Genomic DNA, 23,975 nt, shown 5'->3' with positions numbered 1-23,975 from the left:
ATTGCAATGACATAATAGGTATAAGAGTTGCATGCCAAGGGTCCAATCAAAGTAATAAGTAATCCAAAACTGTACAAACTCATTAAGGTAGAGATTTCATAACAATTTATCATGATGATGGTGTCACAACAGGGCAGTAAGGAAGATTTTACAGATACAGAAGTGTGGTGGGATCACATGTAGTGTGACATGAACCCAAGATCACAGTTGAGGCCATCTTCATGGGTATGGAACTTGGCTATCAGTTTCTGCTCAACCATTCTGCATTGTTGTATATCTTGAAGATTTGGAGGATGGCTACCCAAAGGTCAGAGGCTAAATGTCCTTGATTGCTGACGTGTTCCCCGACTGGGAGGGAACATTCTTGTCTGGCAATTGTTGCACAGTGTCCATTCATTAATTGTCATAGCATCTACATGGTCTTGCCAACATACCATGCCTTGGGGCATCCTTACCTTCAGCATAAGAGATAGACAATGTTACCAAGTCACGTGAGTATCTGCCATGTGGTGTTCCCATGTATCCATGTCAATGATCTGGCATATCTTGCAGTGGTTGCTGTGGTCGGGTCATGTGGTGTTGTGGCCTGTGTTGTCCTGAAGGCTGTGTAGTTTGCTGAGAACGATGGTCTGTTTAAGGTTTGGCGATTGTTTGAATGTAGAGACGATCTTGGCGAGATGCTCGTCATCATCAATTACATGTTGAAGGCTATGAAGAACATGGCATACTTTCTCACTCTATCAGTCGTATCCTGTGGCTGTATTCTGAGGAGGTTGTTGTGGTTTTTCGCTGTGGCACATTGGGAACTGGCAATCAATGAGTTGAGCATCGTATCCCAATCTTATGAGGTTCCTTCAAAATCTTTCAGTATCCATTGCATTTCTCATCTGAACAGATCCTGTGTATGCACAGGGCTTTTCCATTTTTTGTTAAGATATTAAGGGATATGGGTTGAAGTCAGGTGTATGGATTTTTGAGATTTGTAGCTCAGCTTGACTTTCAGGTTGTAGTTTGCTCGCTGAACTGGCAGCTTGTTATCAGGCCTTCTGTCACCATGCTGGATAACATCATCAGTGGGACAGAACACCAGCACTTCACCAGAGGCTCACTGATGGTGTTACCTAGCATAGTAATGTAACTGCCGAAAGCAGCAAACCTGCCAGCTCAGCAAGCAAACTTACAACCTTCAGGTATACAGAGTTGGGTTATGGATCAGCCAAAATCTCACTGAAGGGTGGAACAGGTTCTCAGCGTTGAATGGCCTGCTTCTGTTCCAATGTCTGCACTGTTACATCTCTGAACAGGTTGATTTGAAAGAAATATGTTCCTATTGGGTGGCAAACCAGACAAAATGGCGTCTGTTTGCCTGTATACTAAGAGCACCGGTAATCAGAAAGAGAAATATAAATTAATGTCACTGGATCGAAATACAAAGAAATGAGAATGGGTTGCCTTTAAGAGCACAGAGCAAGCCCATTGCCGATGATTGACGGGCTGGACCGGACATGACGGATTCTGTCCCACCCACCCGCAAGCCCAACCAATCAAGAGACGGCGTCCGTGACGAGCACTCCATGGAGTGACCTCATCCCGAGTGTGGGATGACGTCAAATTCAAGATGGATGGAATCACGGCATCGGCGGCGCACGGCACCAAATTCTAAACCAAATAAAATCATCCGAACCCGGGGCTGGGCCAGGGACAGAGGGAGGAAAAGACAGAAAGAGGCCGAGTTCGAGGCGCCGCTTAACCACAGGGTGAGTTAATCCAGCGAATGGATTTCGTCAGTGCAAAAACTGCGAGCGACCGGAAGTTTAGAGTTGTCTGTTGTTTGTGTGTATGTGTGTGTAAGTGAGGACCGAGAGATAGCTGTACTGCTGAAAAAAAATGCGGCCTGCTCCTGACGTAACTCCGAGGCGGTTTTCGTCCCCTCCCCCTCTCCCACATCGGCGGCGGCGGTTGGTTTGCAGCTCGACCGAGCCCGCTGCGCATGCGTGCGCCACCTGACCTAACGTCCGGGCGCATGCGCCTCATCCTCTCGTGTGTGGCGGAGGGTTGCCGGCGTTGCGCATGCGTTGGCCGCCGCCCCTCCGACGGCCTGACGCATGCGCTGTCGGCGCGTCCTCGGACGTGATTGCTGAAACTACGCATGCGTCATTCATGTTTCCCACGTGGGCTGGGAAGTGTGTGTGTGTTTCTGATTGTGTTTGTCGTCTTGTCTTCACAGACGAGAACAAAAATTAAAGAGGTGTGGCAGCGATTTCTGTTTTGCTTCGTACAAATCTCTAGCATTCACAGTTCGTCGTTTTAGTCTTTTGTATTTTTAGTGTTTGTTTCCTTCTGGTTCCTCAGATGACCTTTAAAAACATGAAGACAAATTGCTGGAGAAAGTCAGCAGATCTAACAACTGTGAAAGGGTCACTGGACTCAACATTAATTATGCTTTTTCTTCACAGATGCTGCCAGACCTGCTGAGTTTGTCCAGCAATTTCCGTTTTGGTGTGATTCAGATTTCCCAATCACTACAGTTATTTGTTTTGTTTTAGAAACCCTTTTTAATCCAATTTTTATCATTGGAACCATTTTGGCATTTCAAATATCAATAAAACAAGATCAGTTACATTTAAATGTAAAATTTATCACAAGACTCCATTTGTTTTCCCAAGTGTATCAAACCTCTTTATTGTTGACAATCTGCATTATTTTTGCAGTTCCCTCCCTCCCCCCCCCCCCCCCCCCCCCCCCGCCACTTTCAATTTTGTTTGTTATTTTGCTAGGATGTCATGATTCTGATGTAAATGAAATCCAGTTTTTAATGAAAAAGACAAGATGCCCAATAAACCTGGGTCTAGCAATCGAGAGAAAGCGCAAAAGAGTTAGGATTTTAAGCCAAATATGACTCTGATGTTCTAACAAGAAACTGTTTCCTTTTAGTTTGCATCTTGGTTAAATGCAGAATTTAATCATGGATGTCAAATCTAAAAGCTCCAGTGCGATCCTAGGAAAGTGTGCTAGAATGTTTTTCTTCCACCATAAAAGGATGAAATGGCAGTGTAAAATGTAACTGGAAAGTTAATGTGTATTGTTTGTGTAGTATACTATTGTCAGTGGATTGATTTAAGAGTTGTTTGCAATCAAGATAGATTCCCTTAAAAGGGAAAGGAATGACAAACCAATCCAGAGCTGCTTGGATGACATAGAGATAGGGATCATAGAGATCAGGTAGTACAGGTAACTGCTTTTGATAACCAGGTTGAATAAAGAAGATTGACAGGAGAAATGACAAAACCCAAAAAGAGAAGCAGAGAGGGAGAATGAATAGAGACTGACAGCCCAACAGAAAGACAATCCTAAAATTTTAAAGGCATACTGTTGTGGTGCATTGCTAATCTCTTGGCCAGGAGGCCTGAGTTGAAGTCTCATCTGGCCTAGATGTGTGTCCCAACATGTCAAATTTAGTTGATTTTAGATATCTGTAAAAGAATGGTGGGAGGTATAGGCTGATTAGGAAAAAGGAAATTTGTTTATGGAAGTAGAGTAAATGGCTGATGTACTAAATGATTAGAAACTATGAACAGTATTTCCTTCCATTCAGTATGACCATGGCTGATCCTCAGTCTCCATACCGTATTCCTGCCTGTCCCCCTACTCCTTAATGTCTTTAAAATCTAGAAAAAAATTCTGTCTTTTCATTCATTCACATGGCCTCCACAGCTTTCTGTAGTAGAGAATTTCACAGATTCACTGCCCTTTGATTGAAGCGATATTTCTTTATTCTTGGGCCTTTTATCTTGTGTCCCCTGTTTTTCCCCAAGTGGGGAAACATCCTCCTGACTTTAGATTAGATTCTCTACAGTGTGGAAACAGGCCCTTCGGCCCAACAAGTCCACACCGACCCTCCGAAGAGTAACCCACCCAGACCTATTTCCCTCTGACGAATGCACCTAACACTATGGGCAACTTAGCATGGCCAATTCACCTGACCTGTACATCTTTGGACTGTTGGAGGAAACTGGCGCACCCGGAGGAAACCCACGCAGACGCAGGGAGAATGTGCAGACTCCACACAGACTGCTGCCCGAGTCGGAATCAAACCTGGGTCCCTGGTGCTGTGAGGCAGCAGTGCTAACCACTGAGCCACCGTGCCACCCCAAAGTTTGTCCAGCACTGTTGAAATTTTAATTAACTTCCCACTGCCATCCTTCTTGACTCTAATACATTCAGGGCCAGTCAAGTCAATCTCTTTCATACGACAGTTCTGCTATCCCTGTTGTCAGCCTAGTGAGCCTCCACTGCTCTCTGTCTCACGCTCTTTCTTTCTAGTAAGCATATGCAAAAAAAAAATCCCTACTTTTGAATACAAATCCTCTTGCAATAAAGCCACTACGCTATTTGCCTTCCTAATTGCTAGCTACATATAGAATCATATATTACAGAAGTGGTTCCTTGGCCCATTAAATCTACACTCATAAAAGAAAAATTTACTCTAAATCTACAGTAATCCCACTTTCCAGCATTGGCTCATATTGTTGAATGTAATGACATTTCAAGTGCTTATCCAAGTACTTTTTAAAGACAGGATTGCCTCAACTGCCCTTCCAGGTAGTTCATTCCAGAGTCCTGTCACCCTCTGGGTGAAAACGCCTGTTGATCTTATTGACTGGTGCACAGGGCCATCCACATTTCCCAATAAATCACCATTTGGTACTGTAATATGCCTTTCTGTTGGTTACACTGACATGTATTGCATCTGCCATGTGTTTGCCCACTTGCTCAACTTGTCTAAATCATGTCTCCTTGCATCCTCCTCTCAACTCAATCCCTTTGTGTCATCAGCAAAATTGGAAATGTTGCGTTTGGTTCCCTCATCCAGGTAATTCATACGATGAATAGCTAGGGCCAAGATACAGATCCTTATGGTATCCAGACGTTACTGCATGTTGCTCGGGGCAGGGGGAAGACTCATTTATTCACGACTGTTTCTTGTCTGTCAACTAATTTGTGGTCCATGCCAACAGGCTGAGAGGGCCATGGATAGGGTGAATAGCCAAGGTCTTTTTCCTAGGGTGGGGAAACCCAAAACTAGAAGGTGTAGTTTTAAGGTGCGAGGGGGAAGATTTAAAAGGACGTGACAGGTAACTTTTTGTTGTAGATGGTGACGTGTGTATAGAACGAGCTGCCAGAGGAAGTGGTGGAGGCAGGTACAATTACAACATTTTAAAAACAATCAGGATGGGTTTATGAATATGAAGGGTTCAGAAGGGATTGGGTCAAAAGCTTGCAAATGGAACTGGATCATAGTCTGATGTCTGCTCGGTGTGGGTAAGTTGGACTGAAGAATCTGTTTCCATGATGGATGGTTCTTACTCTTTGTGTGATGTCCTCTATCTTGTGGGCGGGCTTTAATTTTGCCTGCTAACCATTTCTGAGGGACTTTATCAAAAGCTTTCTGAAAATCCAAATAGACCAGATCTACTGGTTCTCTTTTACAAATTTTTAGTTAAATGCTCAAAATACTCTGGCACATGTATTTTTTCCAGCATGATTTGCCTTTTCTAAATCCATGTTGGATTTATCCAATCCCATTAATGCTTTCTAAATGTTGTTAGCCTGTCTTTTATAATAGATCCTAGCATTTTGCTCCCTAACTGATGTTGGGTGAAAACCTATAATTCTCTGTCTATCCCAATTAATTGTTTCTAGAAACATTCCCCCTATTGAATTTAAAACTAACTGGAATGTAATTATTGGGCCAATCTTTGCAATTTTTAAAATAATATTTCCAGCAGTTGTCTGAAGCTAAATCATTGTGAAACAAATCCACAAATTCATTCCTTCCTTGTGTAAGTGGCATGTTTTTTTAAAAAAAATCGTGTTCGTTACAGTCCCACAATGTACACAAGAACTCGCAGGTCCCACTTCTCCTACACTTACAAAAGTTGCATCCTTTATCTTATATCCACAGTGCCTCATAAATGCCCTGACTTGAGTTGCCAGATCTGTTTGAAGTTTATCCCGTTTAGCACAGTGATCCATCGCCTTCCAACCAAAATAATCACCTCTGATTTCTCCATTGCAAGTCTTCTGCCACTTATTTGGTCATTCCATCAACTTCTCTAAGTCCTTTTTGAAGTTCTATGCTACTATCATTCCCCTATTCCAGGACAGAGAGGGGTAGAGAGGTAATGTCACTGAAATGGGCCCAGGCAAATCTCACCAGAGGACGTAATGGAATTTGAACCCAGGCAAGCAGTCTGGAACTGAAAGCTAACCTCCGTGTTCGTAACCATGCAACAATGTTTGAGTGTCATTCCATCTTGTCCACTAATGTCACACTCTCTTCTCTGGATTTCAGCTCTCTTGTCCATGTTTGAGCTGAGGCTGTAATGTGGTCAGGAGCTGAGTGGCCCTAACAGAAACTAAACTGGGTCACTGCAGATTATTGCTGAGCAGGTGCTGCTTGATCACACTGTTGATGCACCTTCCATCGCTTTATGGATGATCGGGAGTAGACAGATGGGGTGGTGATTGGCTGGATTGGATTTGTCCTGTTTTTTTGGATACAGGGCATACCTGGAAATTTTCCACATTGTTGTGTAGATGCCAATGTTATAACTGCATTGGAAGAACTTGGTTAGGGTAAGAGCCAAGTTCTGGAGCACAGGTGTTCAGTGTAATTGCCAAATACTGTCTGTGCATATAGACTTTACAGTATCCAGTGCCTGCAACTGTTTCTTGATATCAAGTGGAATGAATTGAATTAGCTGAAGACTGATATCTGTCATGATGGGGACTACTGGCAGAGGCCAAGATGGATCATCCACTTAGCCCTTTGTGTTGAAAATTGCTGTGAATACTTCAGCCTTTTGCGCTGATGTGCAGGGCCGTTTCCGTTATTGAAGATGGAGATATTTGTGAAGCCGCCTTCTCCAGTGAATCATTTGTCCACCACCATCCATGACTGGATGTGGCAGGACTGTAGTGCTTAGATTGGATCTGTTTTTATTACTTGCTGCTTACACTGTTTGGCATGCAAGTAGTCCAGTTTGGTAGCTTCAGGTTTTTTCGGTATGCCTGGTGTTGATCCTGGCATGCCCTCCTGAACTGTCCATTGAACTAGAGTTGATCCCCTTGTTTAATGGTACTGGCTGAGCAAGGAATATGCCAGGACTGGGGTTGCAAATTGGGTTGGAGTACAATTCTGCTGCTGTTGCTGGTCCACAATGCCTCATGAATGCCCTGACTTGAGTTGCCAGATCTGTTTGAAGTTTATCCCGTTTAGCACAGTGATAGTGCCACAGAAGATTAGGGTGGGTATTCTCAATGTGAAGCTGGAACTTGGTCTCCAAAAAAAACCTGTATGCACTGATCACTCTTACCAATTACTATCCAGGCCAAATGCATTTGCAGCTGATAGGTTAGTAACGATGAGGTCAATTTTGTATTTCCTTCTTGTTGTTTACCTCACTACCTGTCACAGACCCACTCTAGCAGCTATGCTCTTTAAGACCTGACTAACCCGATCTGTAGTGCTGTTGTTGAGCTACTGTTCATGATGAACATTGAAAGTCCCAACCCAGAGTACATTTGTCACATCTTCGTAGAATTTAATAAGGCATTTGTTGAGGTCCCACTTGGCAGACTGGTTTAAAAAAGTAAAAGCCTGTGTGATACAGGGTAATGTATCAAATTGGATCCAAAGTTGGCTTAGTAACAGAATCAAAGGCTAATGGTCATAGGCTGCTATTAAGAATGGAAAACTATTTCAAGTGGCGTTCTGCAGAGCTCAAGTGTTGGGATCCCTGCTGCTTGTTTTTATGCATCAACAATTTGGACTTAAATATGGATGCACATGTGAGAAATTTGAAGAAGAGACAAAAATTGACAGTGGCTCAGTGATTCTCACTGTTGCCTCACAGCGCCAGGGACCCGGGTTCAATTCCCGCCTTGGGCGACTGTCTGTGTGGGTTTCCTCTGGGTGCACCTATTTCCTCTCACAATCCAAAGATGTGCAGGTCAGGTGAATTGGCCATGCTGAATTGTCCTTCGTGTTAGGCACATTAGTCAGGGGTTTATACAGGGTAGGGGAATGAGTCTGGTTTGGTTACTCTTCGTTGGGCCGGTGTGGACTTGTTTCCATACGGTAGGGTATCTAATCTAATCTAATTGTGTAGAAGGTAACTATAAGCTCAAATGATGTAGATGAATTGGTGGACTGGGCGGCAAAGTTGCAGTTGGAGTTCAGCTTTAAGGTAATGCATTTGGGGAGGTCAAATAGTAAAAGGAAATTCAAAACAAATTTGAAATATACCGAGAGGGATAGATGAAGAGAGAGAGATCTTGGTGTACAAGTGGTCCCGAAAAGTAGCAGTGCAGATAGATAAATTTGTAAAAGATATATGGAATGCTCTCCTTCACTGGCAGAGGTATAGTGTACAAAACTAGGGGAATAATGATGAAACTGTGTAAGACACAACCAGAGTATTGTATGCAGTTTTAATCGTAACAGTACAGGTTGCTGCATTGCTTTGGAGAGAGTGCAGAGAAGATTCCCTACAATGTTGTCTGGCCTGGAGAATTGCAGCTTTGAGGACAGACTGGAGAGGTTTGGATTGCTTTTCTTGGAACGGCGAAGGCTAAAGGGTGACATGAAGTCATAGAGATGTACAGCACGAAAACAGATCCTTCGGTCCAACTCGTCCATGCTGACCAGATATCCCAACCCAGTCTAATCCCACCTGCCAGCACCTGGTCCATATCCCTCAACCCTTCCTATTCATATACCCATCCAGATGCCTCTTAAATGTGACAATTGTACCAGCCTCTACCACTTCCTCTGGCAGCTCTTTCCATACACGTACCACCCTCTGTGTGAAAAAGTTGCCCCTTAGGTCTCTTTTATATCTATCCCCTCTCACCCTAAACCTATGCCCTCTAGTTCTGGACTCCTCGACCCCAGGGAAAAGACTTTGTATATTTATTCCGTCCATGCCCCTCATAATTTTGTAAACCTCTGTAAGGTCACCCCTCAGCCTCCAACATTCCAGAGAAAACAGCCCTAGCCTCTTCAACCTCTCCCAATAGCTCAAATCTTCCAACCCTGACAACATCCTTGTAAATCTTTTCTGAACCCTTTCAAGTTCCACAACATCTTTTCCGATAGGAAGGAGACCAGAGTTGCATGCAATATTCCAACAGTGGCCTAACCAGTGTCCCGTATAACCGCAACATGACCTCCCAACTCTTGTACTCAATACTCTGACCAATAAAGGAAAGCATATCAATTGCCTTTTTCACTATCCTATCTACCTGTGACTCCACTTTCAAGGAGCTATGAACCTGCACTCCAAGGTCTCATTGTTCAGCAACACTCCCTAGGACCTTACCATTAAGTGTATAAGTTCTGCTAGGATTTGCTTTTCCAAAATGCAGCACCTTGCATTTTTCTAAATTAAACTCTATCTGCCAGTTCTCAGCCCATTGGCCCATCTGATCAAGATCCCATTGTAATCTGAGGTAACCTTCTTCGCTGTCTATTACACGTCCAATTTTAGATGTCATCTGAAAACTTGCTAAATATACCAGATATCCTAAACTAATCTAGTCTCATTTGCCAGCATTTGGCCCATATTCCTCTAAATGTTGTAATTGTACCAGCCTTCACCACTTCCTCTGGCAGCTCATCCATACATGCACCACCCTCTGCATGAAAAAGTTGTCTCATAGGTCTCTTTTAAAATTTTTCTCCTTTCTCCCTAAACCTATGCCCTCTAATTCTAGACTCCCCCACCCTAGGGAAGAAACCTTGTCTATTTATCGTGTTCTATGCCCCTCATTATTTTTATAAACCTCTTATTAGGTCACCCCCTGCCTCCAATGCAAAATTATACAAAATTGTAAAGGGTGTGGATAGAGTAGACAGGAGGAACCTGTTTCCCTTGGCAGAAAATTTAAAACCAGGGGTCGGGTCATAGATTCGGGCTAAGTAACAGAAGGATGAGAAACCATAAGGAAAAGCTTAATTTATGCAGCGGTGTCTGCAATTCGCTGTCTGAGTTGGTGGTGGAGGCAGAGACCCTGAACTCTTCTAAAAATTATCTGGATCTGCATTTAAAATGCTGTAAGCTGCAGACCTATGAGCCATATGCAGGAAGATGAAAGGGCATCTGATTTTCTTTGGGTTGGCATGGGCAACATCAGCTGAATAGCCCCCATCTTTGCTGTGTAATTTCTATGGTTCTGTTTTGCATCCTTGCCACCCTCAGTGCTTCCTTCAAGTGTTGCTCATCACGGATGAGTACTGTTGTGTCAGCTGAAGAATGATAGTACCTGATAAGCAGCAGGAAGTTTCCTTACCCATGTTTAACCTGAAGCCATAAGACTCCGTGGGGTCCAAGGTCAATAAGAGGCCTCCCGAACCTATACCGCTGTGCTGCCACCTCTGTTGGACAGGAAATATCAAGGAATCATGATTGTGGTATCTGGCATATTATTGCTTGACTTGTCTGTGAGATAGCACTCCCACATGTTATTAAAGAGGACTTCGCAGGGTCGACTCTGTAGTTACGGAGAAACTAATTCCACTCAAACTGTTTGAGGAACGGTGGGTGCAGTTTTAAATATTTGCAAACAAAACAAATTGGAGGTGCAAACTTTCACACAGCAAATAATTACAGTATGAAATGCACTGTGTAGAAGTATGGTGTGGAGGCAAGTTCAACTGAGATATTCAAGAAAGCATTGGATGATTAATTAAAATAGAAACAACATGCAGTATCATGGGGTAAAGCAGGACATTGGCACTCAGGCACGAAGGGCTGAATGGTCTATTTCTGCAACATAATGAAGATTCTGACTTTAAAGTCAGAGTCTAAACAGATAATGCAACAAAAGTGGAGTTAGGTACCCTGAAGAGAGCATTGTAGCAGTCTTAAACCTGAGCAGCAGTATTTGTATAGTTATACAATGTAAGCAATTTCAATCCACTGAGCTTGTTTATTGAATTTCATTACTGGCAGAACCAGTTTTAGAAGAAGTTAGAGGATGGCACTACATGCTAGGCAGTATATTCAAAACTGAAAATGTGTTGCTGGAAAAGCGCAGCAGGTCAGGCAGCATCCAAGGAGCAGGAGAATCGACGTTTCGGGCATGAGCCCTTCTTCAGGAATGAAGAAAGTGTGTCCAGCAGACTAAGATAAAAGGTAGGGAGGAGGGACTTGGGGGAGGGGCGTTGGAAATGCGATAGGTGGAAGGAGGTCAAGGTGAGGGTGATAGGCCGGAGTGGGGGTGGGGTGGAGAGGCCAGGAAGAAGATTGCAGGTTAGGAAGGTGGTGCTGAGTTCAAGGGATTTGACTGAGACAAGGTTCTGTCCTGGTGGCGGTTGGAGGGGCGGAGGAGCGGGAAGTGGAGGAGATGCGGTGGAGGGCATCGTCTATCACATCTGGGGGGGAAATTGCAGTCTTTGAAGAAGGAGGCCATCTGGGTTGTATGGTATTGGAACTGGTTCTCCTGGGAGCAGATGCGGCGGAGACGAAGGAATTGGGAATATGGGATGGCGTTTTTACAGGGGGCAGGGTGGGAGGAGGTGTAATCTAGGTCGCTGTGGGAGTCGGTTGGTTTATAGTAAATGTCCGTGTTGATTCGGTCACCTGAGATAGAAATGGAAAGGTCTAGGAAGGGGAGGGAGGAGTCTGAGACGGTCCAGGTGAATTTGAGGTCGGGGTGGAAGGTGTTGGTAAAGTGGATGAACTGTTCAACCTCCTCGTGGGAGCACGAGGCAGCGCCGATACAGTCATCGATGTAGCGGAGGAAAAGGTGGGGGGTGGTGCCAGTGTAGCTGCGGAAGATGGACTGTTCCACATATCCTACGAAGAGGCAGGCATAACTGGGGCCCATGTGGGTGCCTATGGCTACTCCTTTGGTTTGGAGGAAGTGGGAGGATTGGAAAGAGAAGTTGTTCACGGTGAGGACCAGTTCAGTCAGTCGAAGGAGGGTGTCAGTGGAAGGGTACTGGTTGGTACGGCGGGAAAGGAAGAAGCTGAGGGCTTTGAGTCCTTCGTGATGGGGGATGGAGGTGTACAGGGACTGGATGTCCATGGTGAAGATAAGGCGTTGGGGACCGGGGAAGCGCAAATCATGGAGGAGGTGGAGGGCGTGGGTGGTGTCCCGAACGTAGGTGGGGAGGTCTTGGGTTAAGGGGGACAGGACCGTGTCGAGGTATGCAGAGATGAGTTCGGTGGGGCAGGAGCAGGCTGAGACAATGGGTCGGCCAGGGCAGTCAGGTTTGTGGATTTTGGGCAGGAGGTAGAAATGGGCGGTGTGGGGTTGTGGGACTATGAGGTTGGAGGCGGTGGATGGGAGATTCCCTGAGGTGATGAGGTTATGGACGGTCTGGGAGATGATGGTCTGGTGGTGGGAGTTGGGTCATGGTCAAGGGGGCAGTCGGAGCAGGTGTCTGCGAGCTGGCGTTTAGCCTCAGCGGTGTAAAGGTTGGTGCGCCAAACTACTACCGCGCCTCCCTTGTCTGCTGGTTTGATAGTGAGGTTGGGGTTGGACCGACTCCCACAGCTACCTAGACTACACCCCCCCCCCCACGCTGCCCCCTGTAAAAACGCCGTCCCATATTCCCAATTCCTTCGTCTCCACCACATCTGCTCCCAGGAGGACCAGTTCCAATACCGTACAACCAAGATGGCCGCCTCCTTCAAAGACCACAATTTCCCCCCAGACGTGATCGACGATACCCTCCACCGCATCTTCTCCACTTCCCACTCCTCCACCCTTGAGCCCTGCCCCTCCAACCGCCACCAGGACAGAACCCCACTGGTCCTCACCTACCACCCCACCAACCTCCATATACAGCGTATCATCCGCTGTCATTTCCGCCACCTCCAAACAGACCCCACCACCACGGATATATTTCCCTTCCCTCCCCTCCCCTATCAGCGTTCCGAAAAGACCACTCCCTCGGTGACTCCCTCGTCAGGTCCACACACCCCCCACCAACCCAACCTCCACTCCCGGCACCTTCCCATGCAACTGCAAGAAATGCAAAACTTGCGTCCACACCTCCCCCCTTACTTCCCTCCAAGGCCCCAAGGGATCCTTCCATCTTCACCACAAATTCACCTGCACCTCCACGCACATCATTTATTGCATCCGCTGCACCCGATGTGGCCTCCTCTATATTGGGGCGACAGGCCGCCTACTTGCGGAATGTTTCAGAGAACATCTCTGGGACACCCGGACCAACCAACCCAACCACCCCGTGGCTCAACACTTCAACTCCCCCTCCCACTCCACCAAGGACATGCAGGTCCTTGGACTCCTCCATCGCCAGACCATAGCAACACGACGATTGGAGGAAGAATGCCTCATCTTCCACCTAGGATTCCTCCAACCACAAGGGATGAACTCCGATTTCTCCAGTTTCCTCATTTCCCCTCCCCCCACCTTGTCTCAGTCAAATCCCTTGAACTCAGCACCGCCTTCCTAACCTGCAATCTTCTTCCTGACCTCTCCGCTCCCACCCCCACTCCGGCCTATCACCCTCACATTGACCTCCTTCCACCTATCGCATTTCCAATGCCCCTCCCCCAAGTCCCTCCTCCCTACCTTTTATCTTAGCTTGCTGGACATACTTTCCTTATTCCTGAAGAAGGGCTCATGCCCAAAACGTCGATTCTCCTGCTCCTTGGATTCTGCCTGACCTGCTGCGCTTTTCCAGCAACACATTTTCAGCTCTGATCTCCAGCATTTGCAGTCCTCACTTTCTCCGAGTATATTCGAGACATCAACTCTTAAAGAGCATGATGCATTTTTACAATGGGGAGTGTTTAACCACCTATTAATTTGTACACTCTTGTGAATTGTGAATTAATTAATGAAAGAACATTTGGATCTTATGAGCATTTTATTCTGCCAGTCAACAATTCATGCATTTGCAGTGGTACTGTATGAAGGTCATCCCTCTTTTATTATCTGTTTAGGACTATACCTTTTGACTTGACATAGTGTTGCAGTGAATGTAGAAAATTTATTGTGGCGTTTATGTTCCATAGCTATAATAGCACATAATAAATTAAATCAGACTTTCCAGTTTGCTGTGGTTTTTGAAGCTATCACCCACACTTAGATGTTACCATCATTCTGATTTTTTTTTGTAATGTGCTACATTTGAGAACTTGCTATTGATAAAAGTAGGCCAATTGTTAGTCATGGAGACAGTTTTGGAATCAAATTTTGTGTAAAAACCCATGGTTGTGATCTCTGTTCAATTCCAGTAAAATTAATGAGGAAATGCATATTGGATTCCTGATTTATTATATGTCACAATTCAAAAAAAATTGGCATTTGAAAGGTGTATTCCAAGTTTTGATGTCTAATTTTTGTTGCAATTTCAATTTTCATTGCAAACCATCTTGTCACTGTGTCTATTTTTAAAACAAATGGAATTTTAAAACAAATGGCTTATCTTCCGTGTGATCAATCATATCCAAACTTTCAATATTAATTTTTGGGTTGTCGGCATCGCTGACAAGCAACATTTGTTTCCACCTCGAATTGCCCTTGAACTGAGTGGCTTGTCGTGATTCTGGAGTCATGTGTAGGCCAGACCAGATAAGAGCAGCAGAATTCCCTCCCTGAAGAATGTTTGAGATTTTTTTAACGATTGAAAGTTTAATGTTAACGTTGCTGACACTCGCTTTCCAATGCAGATTTATTAATCAACTTTTTAATTCTACTGTCAGCATTGATGAGATTCGTCATTAGCTGTATGCCACTGTGTTCCCCCAAATGGTCAGACAGCCTTCTGCCACCTTTTGACAAGATTCTTGAGTCATTGATCCTTAGCCTGGTTGACTAGTTCTATTTGAGACACTAAATGAGCAGTGGTCTCACCACACTAAAGTAAATAGCCAGCAACTGAAGATCCAGTTTTTAGAGATTCTTCCTGGCTCCTGGCCTCTGAATTTTCAAGTTTACTTTAATATTGTCACATGATGCGTGGGGGGAAAATACATCTTTAACTTATAGTACAATCATTGGCAAATTATTGTGGAATGTGGAAAAATGAGTGTCTACTCCACTTTAGCAACAAGAATAGAGAAGCAGTATACTTAGCTCGCTGAGCTTGAAGGTTTGTTTTCAGATGTTTGTCACTGTACTAGGTAACATCATTAATGAGAATCCCTGGTGAAGCGCTGATGGTATGTCCCGCCTCTCTTTTTATAGGTCTTGGTTTTTTAAGGTGGATGATGTTATTTCTGGTTCTTTTTTTTTAAAGGAAAGGTAGATAGGGTCGTAATCAATGCGTTTGTTGATGGTGTTCTGGTTAGAATGACATGCCTCTAAGAATTCACGTATGTGTATGTGTCTTTGTCTTTGTTTTGCCTGTCCTAGGATGTGTGTGTTGTCCCAGTCAAAGCGGTATCCTTATTTTCTCTATGTAAATATCCTAGGACAGGTGAAACTAAGACACTCACGAGAATCTTTGGAGGCTTGGTATTCTAACCAGAACCAAAACACATCGATTCAGACCCTATTTACCTTTCCTTGGGGGAAAAAAAAACGGAAATGAGATCACCCACCTTAAAAAAAACCAAGACCTATAAATAGAGAGGTGGGACATATCATCAGGGCTTCGCCAGAGTGTCTCACTAATGATATTAACTGGTATGGTGGCGAAACATCTGAAAGCAAACCTTCAAGCTCAAAGAGTTAACTTACATACTTATCAACCTGAGCTACAATTCTTCTCAAATCGCTAAGTCGTATATTTCTTTAAAGTATAAGAGGCTGCAGTATGTTGCTGTATATCAATTAAAGTGTCAAGCATGAATGTAGAGTAAGCATTTAGGAAGGCAAATAAAAAGATTGCCTTCATAGCAAGGGGTTGGAGCATAAAAGTAACAAAGGTTTGCTAAAAGACTTTGGGACCACACCTGGCCTTATTTCAAGAGGGGCATAGATATTTTTAACCAACTTGCTCAGAAATATTACAACGCATCTGGGGTTGGGACTCTAACAGCTCTGGTCTAGTGGTAGGAACATGCCCACTGTGTCCCAAGAGCCCTGGGGGGTTGTGGTGGACGGGGGTGGGGGAGCTAGCGGAGATGGTTCACTCAGCTGATTTTAACCATTTTAGCTAGCTGTATGTCATTTTGTTTGTTGTATCATGAAATGAGTTGATGTGTATATGCACACAAATATTTAAAGGTTAAAAAGAATGTTGCATTGCAACCTATGATGGTTTGGGACTTCATATCATTAACTAGTTTGAATGAAATTGCATTTCAATCGGAAATATTTAATAATTGTTATCTTTAGTGCATTGCTTTTTCATTGGATGTATTTAAGATTTTTTGGACCAGTTAAATTTGTTGGTAGTTGAGGATCGAAGAAATTGTGATAAAATTGCAAATGCATTTATCAATAGGGAAATATGGTTGTGACATATGACTTTTTATATTGATCACGAGAGCAACATTTGTAAAGAGAAACATAAGGCAACTAGACTCTTATTTTACTGCTGGTCTCAGGAAGGAAGACAATGCCAAAATCCAAATGATAGTCTCAGAGGATGGCTTAATGGACTGCTCATGATTTAAACTGTCAAAGACTGTTTCCTTTATGGGAGGAGAACTTCAAGTGAAATGAATCACTTAACTTGGAAAGAACTATTTAACAGTCTCACCAAATATTAGTCTCATTTCATGGGTTGTTTCCTGTTGTGAAAATCATAGGGGCTAAGTTTTGCCTGTAAAAGGCAGATCTGTGTATCAGTATGTTCAATGCAAAAATAATGGAAATTGAGATGACTATAGGATTAATTCAGATATTCTGCTAAATGCAATCGGGAAATCTTCAAGCGTGGAAGGGATGTCATGCAGAATGACACACCTTTTGAAGCAGTTGAGGAGAAATCTAGTCCAGCCATAGACACTATTGAAGGAGAGAGCTACTTTCAAAACTTGTAATGAGGTTGTTTAAAAAGGGGGAAGAGAAATCTGAAACTAAGATAGAGCCACAGCATTTGCAGTCAATTAGCATCTATACTGACACAGCAATTCTTTATTTCTTTTTAGTTATTATGTCACTAAGGACTTTGAAAAAAACCAAAATATTTTACAATGGGCAATAGATCTTGGAATTTGTACAAATTCAATGAAGTGTCTGGCCCTGTGACCTGTTCATAGTAACAGATTGCTACTGAAATTGGACTGAAGTAATGTTTTTGTATGTAAACAATATATCTCAAAATCTATGGATGGATTTCAACAACACTAATCACACACATACACAAGCGCATGTGTATTGGTCCAGTTAACATTAGGAGATAAGGCAAGTGCTTTCAAAGATATTCTGTACTGTTTTATTTCAAACATTTCTGGGGTGTCCGGACTGTTGTGGATTGCCTCAGTTATTGTTAGAATTTGTCACAGCTGTCAAACTGTGGGCAGAATTTTCATAATTGGTTGCTGGATTTGGATTCAAACCTCCTTTTGTATGATGGAAACTTTAAAATGATTTACTTGTTCAGATTTGTGGTTGCACTATCAGACATTGATTTAAAGGAAGAATTGTGGAAGGTTAACATTTACAGGGCATTGCAGAGGTGTATGCTCTAATGGGTGCCCTCTTTACTAGTTGGGAACTGTTTTTTTTTCTTTCAGTTTGAAAAACAGTGTAACATCTGATGGGCTTAGTATTGTGATGATGCTGCTCCTCTAACAAGCTTATTATTTCTTGGTTTTGTTTTTGGAGGGGGTCATAAAGGCAGGGGTGTCGATGTCTGAACTGGCTACTTTAATAATAGCTAAGAGATTGACAGTATTACAGTTGCAGAACATTAATCGCACACATTGCAGGAAGACATTTGAGACTCATCTACTGAGGTAGTATGGGCTGAGATAAGAAACAGGGAAGGAGAGATTACCCTGTTAGGAGTTTTCTATCAGCCTCTGAATAGTTCCAGTGATGTAAAGAATAGGATAGCAAAGATAATCCTTGATGGGAGCAAGAATGACAGGATAGTTGTTATGGGGGCCTTTTAACTTTCCAAATATTGACTGGGAATACTGTAGTTCAAGTACTTTAGATGGGTCAGTTTTTGTCCAGTGTGTGCAGGAGGGTTTCCTGATGCAGTATGTAGACAGGCCAACAAGAGGCGAAGCCACATTAGATTTGGTACTGGGAGTGAACCTGGCCAGGTGTTAGATTTGGAGGTAGATGAGCACTTTGGTGCCACAGTTTGGTTATGTTTACTTTAGTGATGGAAAGGGATAGATAGATACTGCAGGGCTGGGAGGAAGGTAATTACAATGCAATTATGCAAGATTTAGAAAGCATAGGATGGGGAAGGAAGCTGCAGGGGATGAGCTCAGTTGAAATATGGAGCTTATTCAAGGACCAGCTACTGTGGGTCCTTGAATAAATATGAACCGGTCAGGTAGGGAGGAGGTTGTTGAGTGCAGGAGCCGTGGTTTACTAAGGAAGTTGAATCTCTTGCAAGAGGAAGAAGGCGGCTTATGTTAGGATAAGATGTGAAGGCTCAGTTACGGTGCTTGACGGTTACAAGTTAGCTAGGAAAGACCTAAAGAGAGAGCTAAGAAGAGAAGTCTTTGGCATGTAGGATCAAGGAAAAACCCTAAGGCTTTCTATAGGTCTATCAGGAATAGAAGAAAGACTAGAGTAAGATTAAAGCCAATCAATCATAGTAGTGGGAGGTTGTGCATGGAGTCAGAGAAGATGGGGAAGTGCTAAATGAATACTTTTCTTCAGTATTCACACAAAAAGACAATGTGGTCAAGGAGAATACTGATATACAGGCTATTAGACTCGATGGGGTGGAGGTGCATAAGGAGGAGGTGTTAGCAATTTTGGAAAGTGTAAAATTAGATATGTCTTATGGGCTGGATGGGATTTATCCTAAGATTCTCTGGGAAGCCAGGGAGGAGATTGCCAAGCCCTTGGCTTTGGTCTTTATGTCTACAGGAATAGTGCCAGAAGACTGGAAGAAAGCAAATGTTGTCCCCTTGTTCAAGAAGGGGAGGAGAGACAACTCTGGAAATTATAGACCTGTGAGCCTTACTTTGGTTGTGGGTAAAGTGTTGGAAAAGGTTATAAGAGAGGATTTATAATCATCTCGAAAGGAATAAGTTGAGTAGGGATAGTCAACATGGTTTTGTGAAGGGTAGGTCGTGCCTCACAAACCTTTATTGAGCTCTTTGAGAAGAGGGTAAAGCAGTTGATGTGGTGTTTATTGGTTTCTGTAAGGCGTTTGAGAAGGTTCCTCACGGTAGGCTATTGCACAAAATACGAAGGCATGGGATTGAGGACAGTTTAGCGGTTTGGATCAGAAATTGGCAAGATGAGAGAAGACAGAGGGTGGTGATTGGTGGGAAATATTCCTGGAATTCAGTTACTAGGGGGGTACCATATGGATCTGTTTTGGGTCCACTGTTGTTTGTCATTCATATAAATGACCTGGATGAGGGTCATTTGCGGATGACACGAAAGTCGGTAGAGTTGTGGATAGTGACGAAAAATGTTGTGGGTGACAGAGGGACATAGATAAGCTGCAGAGCTGGGCTGAGAGGTGGCAAATGGAGTTTAGTACGGAAACGTGTGAGGTGATTCACTTGGGAAGGAGTAACAGGAATGCAGAGTACTGGGCTAATGGTAAGATTTGTGGTAGTGTAGATGTCCAGGTACATAGCGTTGTTAAGAAGGCGTAAGGTGTGTTAGCTTTTATTGGTAGAGGGGTAGAGTTTCGGAGCCATGAGATCATGCTACAGCTGTACAGAAAACTGGCACAGCCACATTTGGAGTAGTGCATACAGTTCTGGTCACTGCATTATAGAAAAAATGTGGAAGCTTTGGAAAGGTTTCAGAGCAGATTTACCAGGATGTTCCCTGGTATGGATGGAAGGTCTTAGGAGGAAAGGCTGAGGGAATTGAAACTGTTTTCATTAGAAGAAGGTTGAAAGGTGATTTAATTGAGACATAGAAGATAATCAGAGGGTTGGATAGGTTGGACAGTGAGAGCCTTTTTCCTTGGATGGCGATGGCTAGCACGAGGGGATACAGTTTTAAATTGAGGGGTGATAAATATAGGACAGATGTTAGAGGTAATAGTGGTTTCTTTACTCTGAGAGTAGTAGGGGTTTGGAATGCAGTTTAAGGGCATTTAAATGGCCATTGGATAGGCTTATGGAATAGTGTAGGCTACATGGGCTTCAGATTGGTTCCACAGGTTGCCACGGCATGAGGCCTGTACTGCGCTATTATGTTTTATGTTCTATGCTGCCTAAATAAACATTAAAAATCCAAAAGCTTTTTTCTTAAGCACTTGTACAATGAAAGGGGAGTGGCCAGTTCTGAGTTCAGGGTTTTTTTTCCTAGTTTTGGGTTAGTTTTACCTGAGGGAGCAAAAGAAACAGCTCATGCTGATACTTTCTCTCTCTGACATCTCTCTCCTTTTAAGAACCTGTGTTTGAATTTACCTTTTTGCCAAGGGGTGTGTTTATGGGATGTTGCAGGAAATCGGGACAGGTCGTTCATTTTTGTCAGTTGAGTTTTCAAATAGTTATGTTATTCTAAATTCGGTTTTGTTTAATGCCAAGTGGTTTGACCAGCTGTATCACTGCAGGAATATCCACCTAACACCAGCTTAAAACAACAAGAAAAGTTAGAGTCTCGGCTACCTTTTTGAAATGTTTTGAGGGGGTCTGGGGTCAGGTCTAGTCCATAAATGATTTATTTCTCAAGTAATACTATTATTTCTCAAAATCTGCCTGTTTATAATTTTAGCATCTATCATTGAAGAAAAAGTTCATAAATTCCAATTTTATTCCATTGTGAAATCCCAGTTTAGTATGCAAGTTTTATTGCAATATTATGGCTGAAGTGAAGTTTATACAGTTGCATGTGAATGGTAGTTACTGTGTAAACATCCTGGAAGGTGTAGCCTGTTATCTTCAGTGAAAGAACCAGTGCTGGTTTATTGTTTTAATTGACAGCATTTTTCAAATGTTTTCATGCAAATCTAGAGGTCTTCACTTTTAGTACAAAGAATGGCTTTACCATAATGTATTGAATAATTGTCCCCACTGTTTTATCGTAGTTAAAGAATTCTTATCATATCCTCTCCCTCCGAATTCTCTCATCCAACCCATGCCAGTACAGTCACCATCCTCCTCCTTTCCCCCTCACACCAACTCCGTCCCCTCCTTCACAGGAATCTTCCCATTCCACCATCACTAGAACTTGCAGTTGGCAACAATTATTACTGAAGAAACATAGAAAAGATTTGCGTTTATACAATGCCTTTCATGCCCTCCAAGTATTCTGAAGTGGTTAGATTAATCTCCAGCACCTGGTGGCTTCCACCACAGATTTAAAGAAAAATGTATGAGAAAAATTAGATTTGTTGTTCATAATTTTTCAATTTCCTTCAGATTCAGGATATGAGATGGCTTTTTAAAAAAAGCACAGAGTTGGAGGTGACTTTGTGACACAGGCCAGTATTAGTTCGACAGTGGGAAAGGATAAAGGAAATATCCTTTTTAAAATCATAGCCTACAGTCTAGATAGAGGCCATTCGCCCATCAAGTCTACACCAACTGTCCAAAGAGTATCTTGCCTCACCCCAGTTCTGAGGAAGGATCACACTACCTGAATTGTTAACTCTGATTTCTCTCCACAGTTGTTGCCAGATCTGTTCAGCTTTCCTCGCAATTTTTATTTTTGTCTGCCATTTACTGACCCTCGCTCCCCCTTCAACACCATAATTCCAACCAAATCAGCTCCATACTCCAAGATCTAGTCCTCATTCTGTGACTGGATCCTCAATTTCCTGACCCGCAGACTGCAATTAGTAAGGTTTGGCGATAGCACCTCCTCCATGGTAATCCTCAACACCAGTACTCTGCAAGGCTGCCTATTCAGCCCTTATTATACTCCTTACACACTCACGACTGTGTGGTCAAATTCGATCTAATTCCATTTACAAATTTGCTGATAACTCCACTGTACTGGGTTGGATCTCAATCAAAGACCAGAGAGTACAGAAAAGAGAGAGCTTATGTATTGGGTTCTTTTACTCTTGAGGTTCTTACACACTTGATGCAACTGCAACACACCAACTTCTGTGAACTAACAATCAAGGTTATTAAACACCGTACAGGCTTTCTGGAGAAACTTTTAACACATACCTCACAGAGCTTACGGGGTCGTGGCAAAAAGCTCTGTCTGATCAAAGGAAACAGTTAAAGTTCATTTAAAGTTTGTACATGCTAGGTAACCCCTGCCCAAGATCACAAGAAATTAGAGTTGTGAACATAGTCCTCTGCATCACGAAACCAACCTTGCTTCCAATGACACTGTCTGCACTTCCCACTGCCGTGGGAAAATAGCCACCATAATCAAAGACCCATCCCACTCTGGTTATACTCTCTTCCACTCCCTTCCATCAGGCAGAAGATGTAAAAGTTTGAAAACTTTGGTACCAACAGATTCAGCAACAACTTCCCAGTTGTTACCAGATTCATACCTCCTACTCAGACGTCTCATATAGTAGAGTTTATATTTCTCTGTACCTTCTCAGTAACTGTAATACCATTCTGTATTCTGTTCTATTACCCTGATGCACTTATGTAATATGATTTGTGCAGGTTAGCACGCAAAGCAATACTTTTCATTGTATCTCAGTACATGTGACAATAATAAAAAGCAATTTTGAGCGAAAAAAGAACAGCAAGTTTATAAAGGTCAGAAGTTACAAATGGGCATAGATTAACTGTGTGAGTACAACTACAGAAATTATGTGAACTCATCAATTTGGATCCAGTATGTAGTTTCTTAGATTTGAAGAAATATTTCAAAGGGCTGTGGACAAGCAATGCAGCTTTGACAAAGGGTCAGTTAGACTTGAAACGTCAGCTCTTTTCTCTCCTTACAGATGCTGCCAGACCTGCTGAGATTTTCCAGCATTTTCTCTTTTGGTTTCAGATTCCAGCATCTGCAGTAGTTTGCTTTTATTTTAATGCAGTTTGGGTACCTTGGTACGTAAATCGCTATAATACGTACACAGATTAAAATCAGTTTTTTTTCCAAAGTAGAAATCTAAAAAACCTATTTCTCCCAGCTGGAATGTGCATTGTGCAGTTTATAAGATCAAACCTTTACAGTGCTTTTGCACCTCTCTCTGATCTGGTTCTGGTCAACATTTATCCAGGGTAATTACCTTCAATCCAATCACTGACTGGATCACTAATCAATTAGATGATTAATGTAATCTTCCTGTCATCATCCCAACGTTTGAGATATTCAAACACATTACACAGATTGCCAGAATTATAAAGCATTTCTGTTTCTCCTGAATGTTCCAAGGATTTGTGTGAGATACGATTGTGAATGTTCTAACAATTATACTTGCAAATTTTCACACTGGGGTATGAATCAAAAAATATGGTTTAAAGTTGGTAGAATTTTCATATTGTCTGGAATTATACCAGATCATCTTTTCTTCATGTTGATACTTTTCCAAGTTTTGCACTTGTTTGTGATCACCTAACGTAAAGGTTTAGTAACTTGAAGCAGCAAATTCGTGTTAAAGCCTACCTAGCCCCCGAAACGGCTCTGAGAATTTTTTAGTAGAATGATGGTCCCATTATCTTGCTGCAGAACTTTTATCTTGCTTCAGGAGCTACATTTGCACATATGCATTTTCTGCTCTATAAAGATCTTCCTCAATTTGGTGAAAAATAGTAGCTTGATCTTTTTTGTTTGCAATTTGAACAGTTTCCATAACTGTTGGAACAGGACCCATAACATGAGCAAGAGTCAAGTTTGAATTGTGTTTTGAATACTTTAATGGCTGCCTAACCTTTTTGTTCTTGGATCTTTTGTTTCACCTAGGAAATCTGTATTTGTTTCTAATTTTTTAAATATCTTGAATTTTTGGCTTTCCA

General features: G+C 42.8%; 1 protein-coding gene across 1 annotated transcript in view; it reads left to right on the top strand.

The window, feature by feature from the left end:
• The first annotated feature begins 1,561 nt into the window (after nt 1-1,561).
• The window catches only part of zbtb21 (zinc finger and BTB domain containing 21), a 69,982-nt gene continuing 47,568 nt past the window's right edge, over nt 1,562-23,975 (top strand). The window contains exon 1 of the mRNA XM_072585721.1: nt 1,562-1,757. Within this exon, the coding sequence (XP_072441822.1) occupies nt 1,602-1,757 (156 nt within the window). The 5' untranslated portion in view covers nt 1,562-1,601. The remainder of the gene's footprint in view (nt 1,758-23,975) is intronic.

This window comes from Chiloscyllium punctatum, chromosome 15, assembly GCF_047496795.1.
Source record: "Chiloscyllium punctatum isolate Juve2018m chromosome 15, sChiPun1.3, whole genome shotgun sequence".
In the NCBI taxonomy this organism is placed as follows: domain Eukaryota; kingdom Metazoa; phylum Chordata; class Chondrichthyes; order Orectolobiformes; family Hemiscylliidae; genus Chiloscyllium; species Chiloscyllium punctatum.
This window is presented reverse-complemented; position numbering and strand designations above follow the sequence as displayed.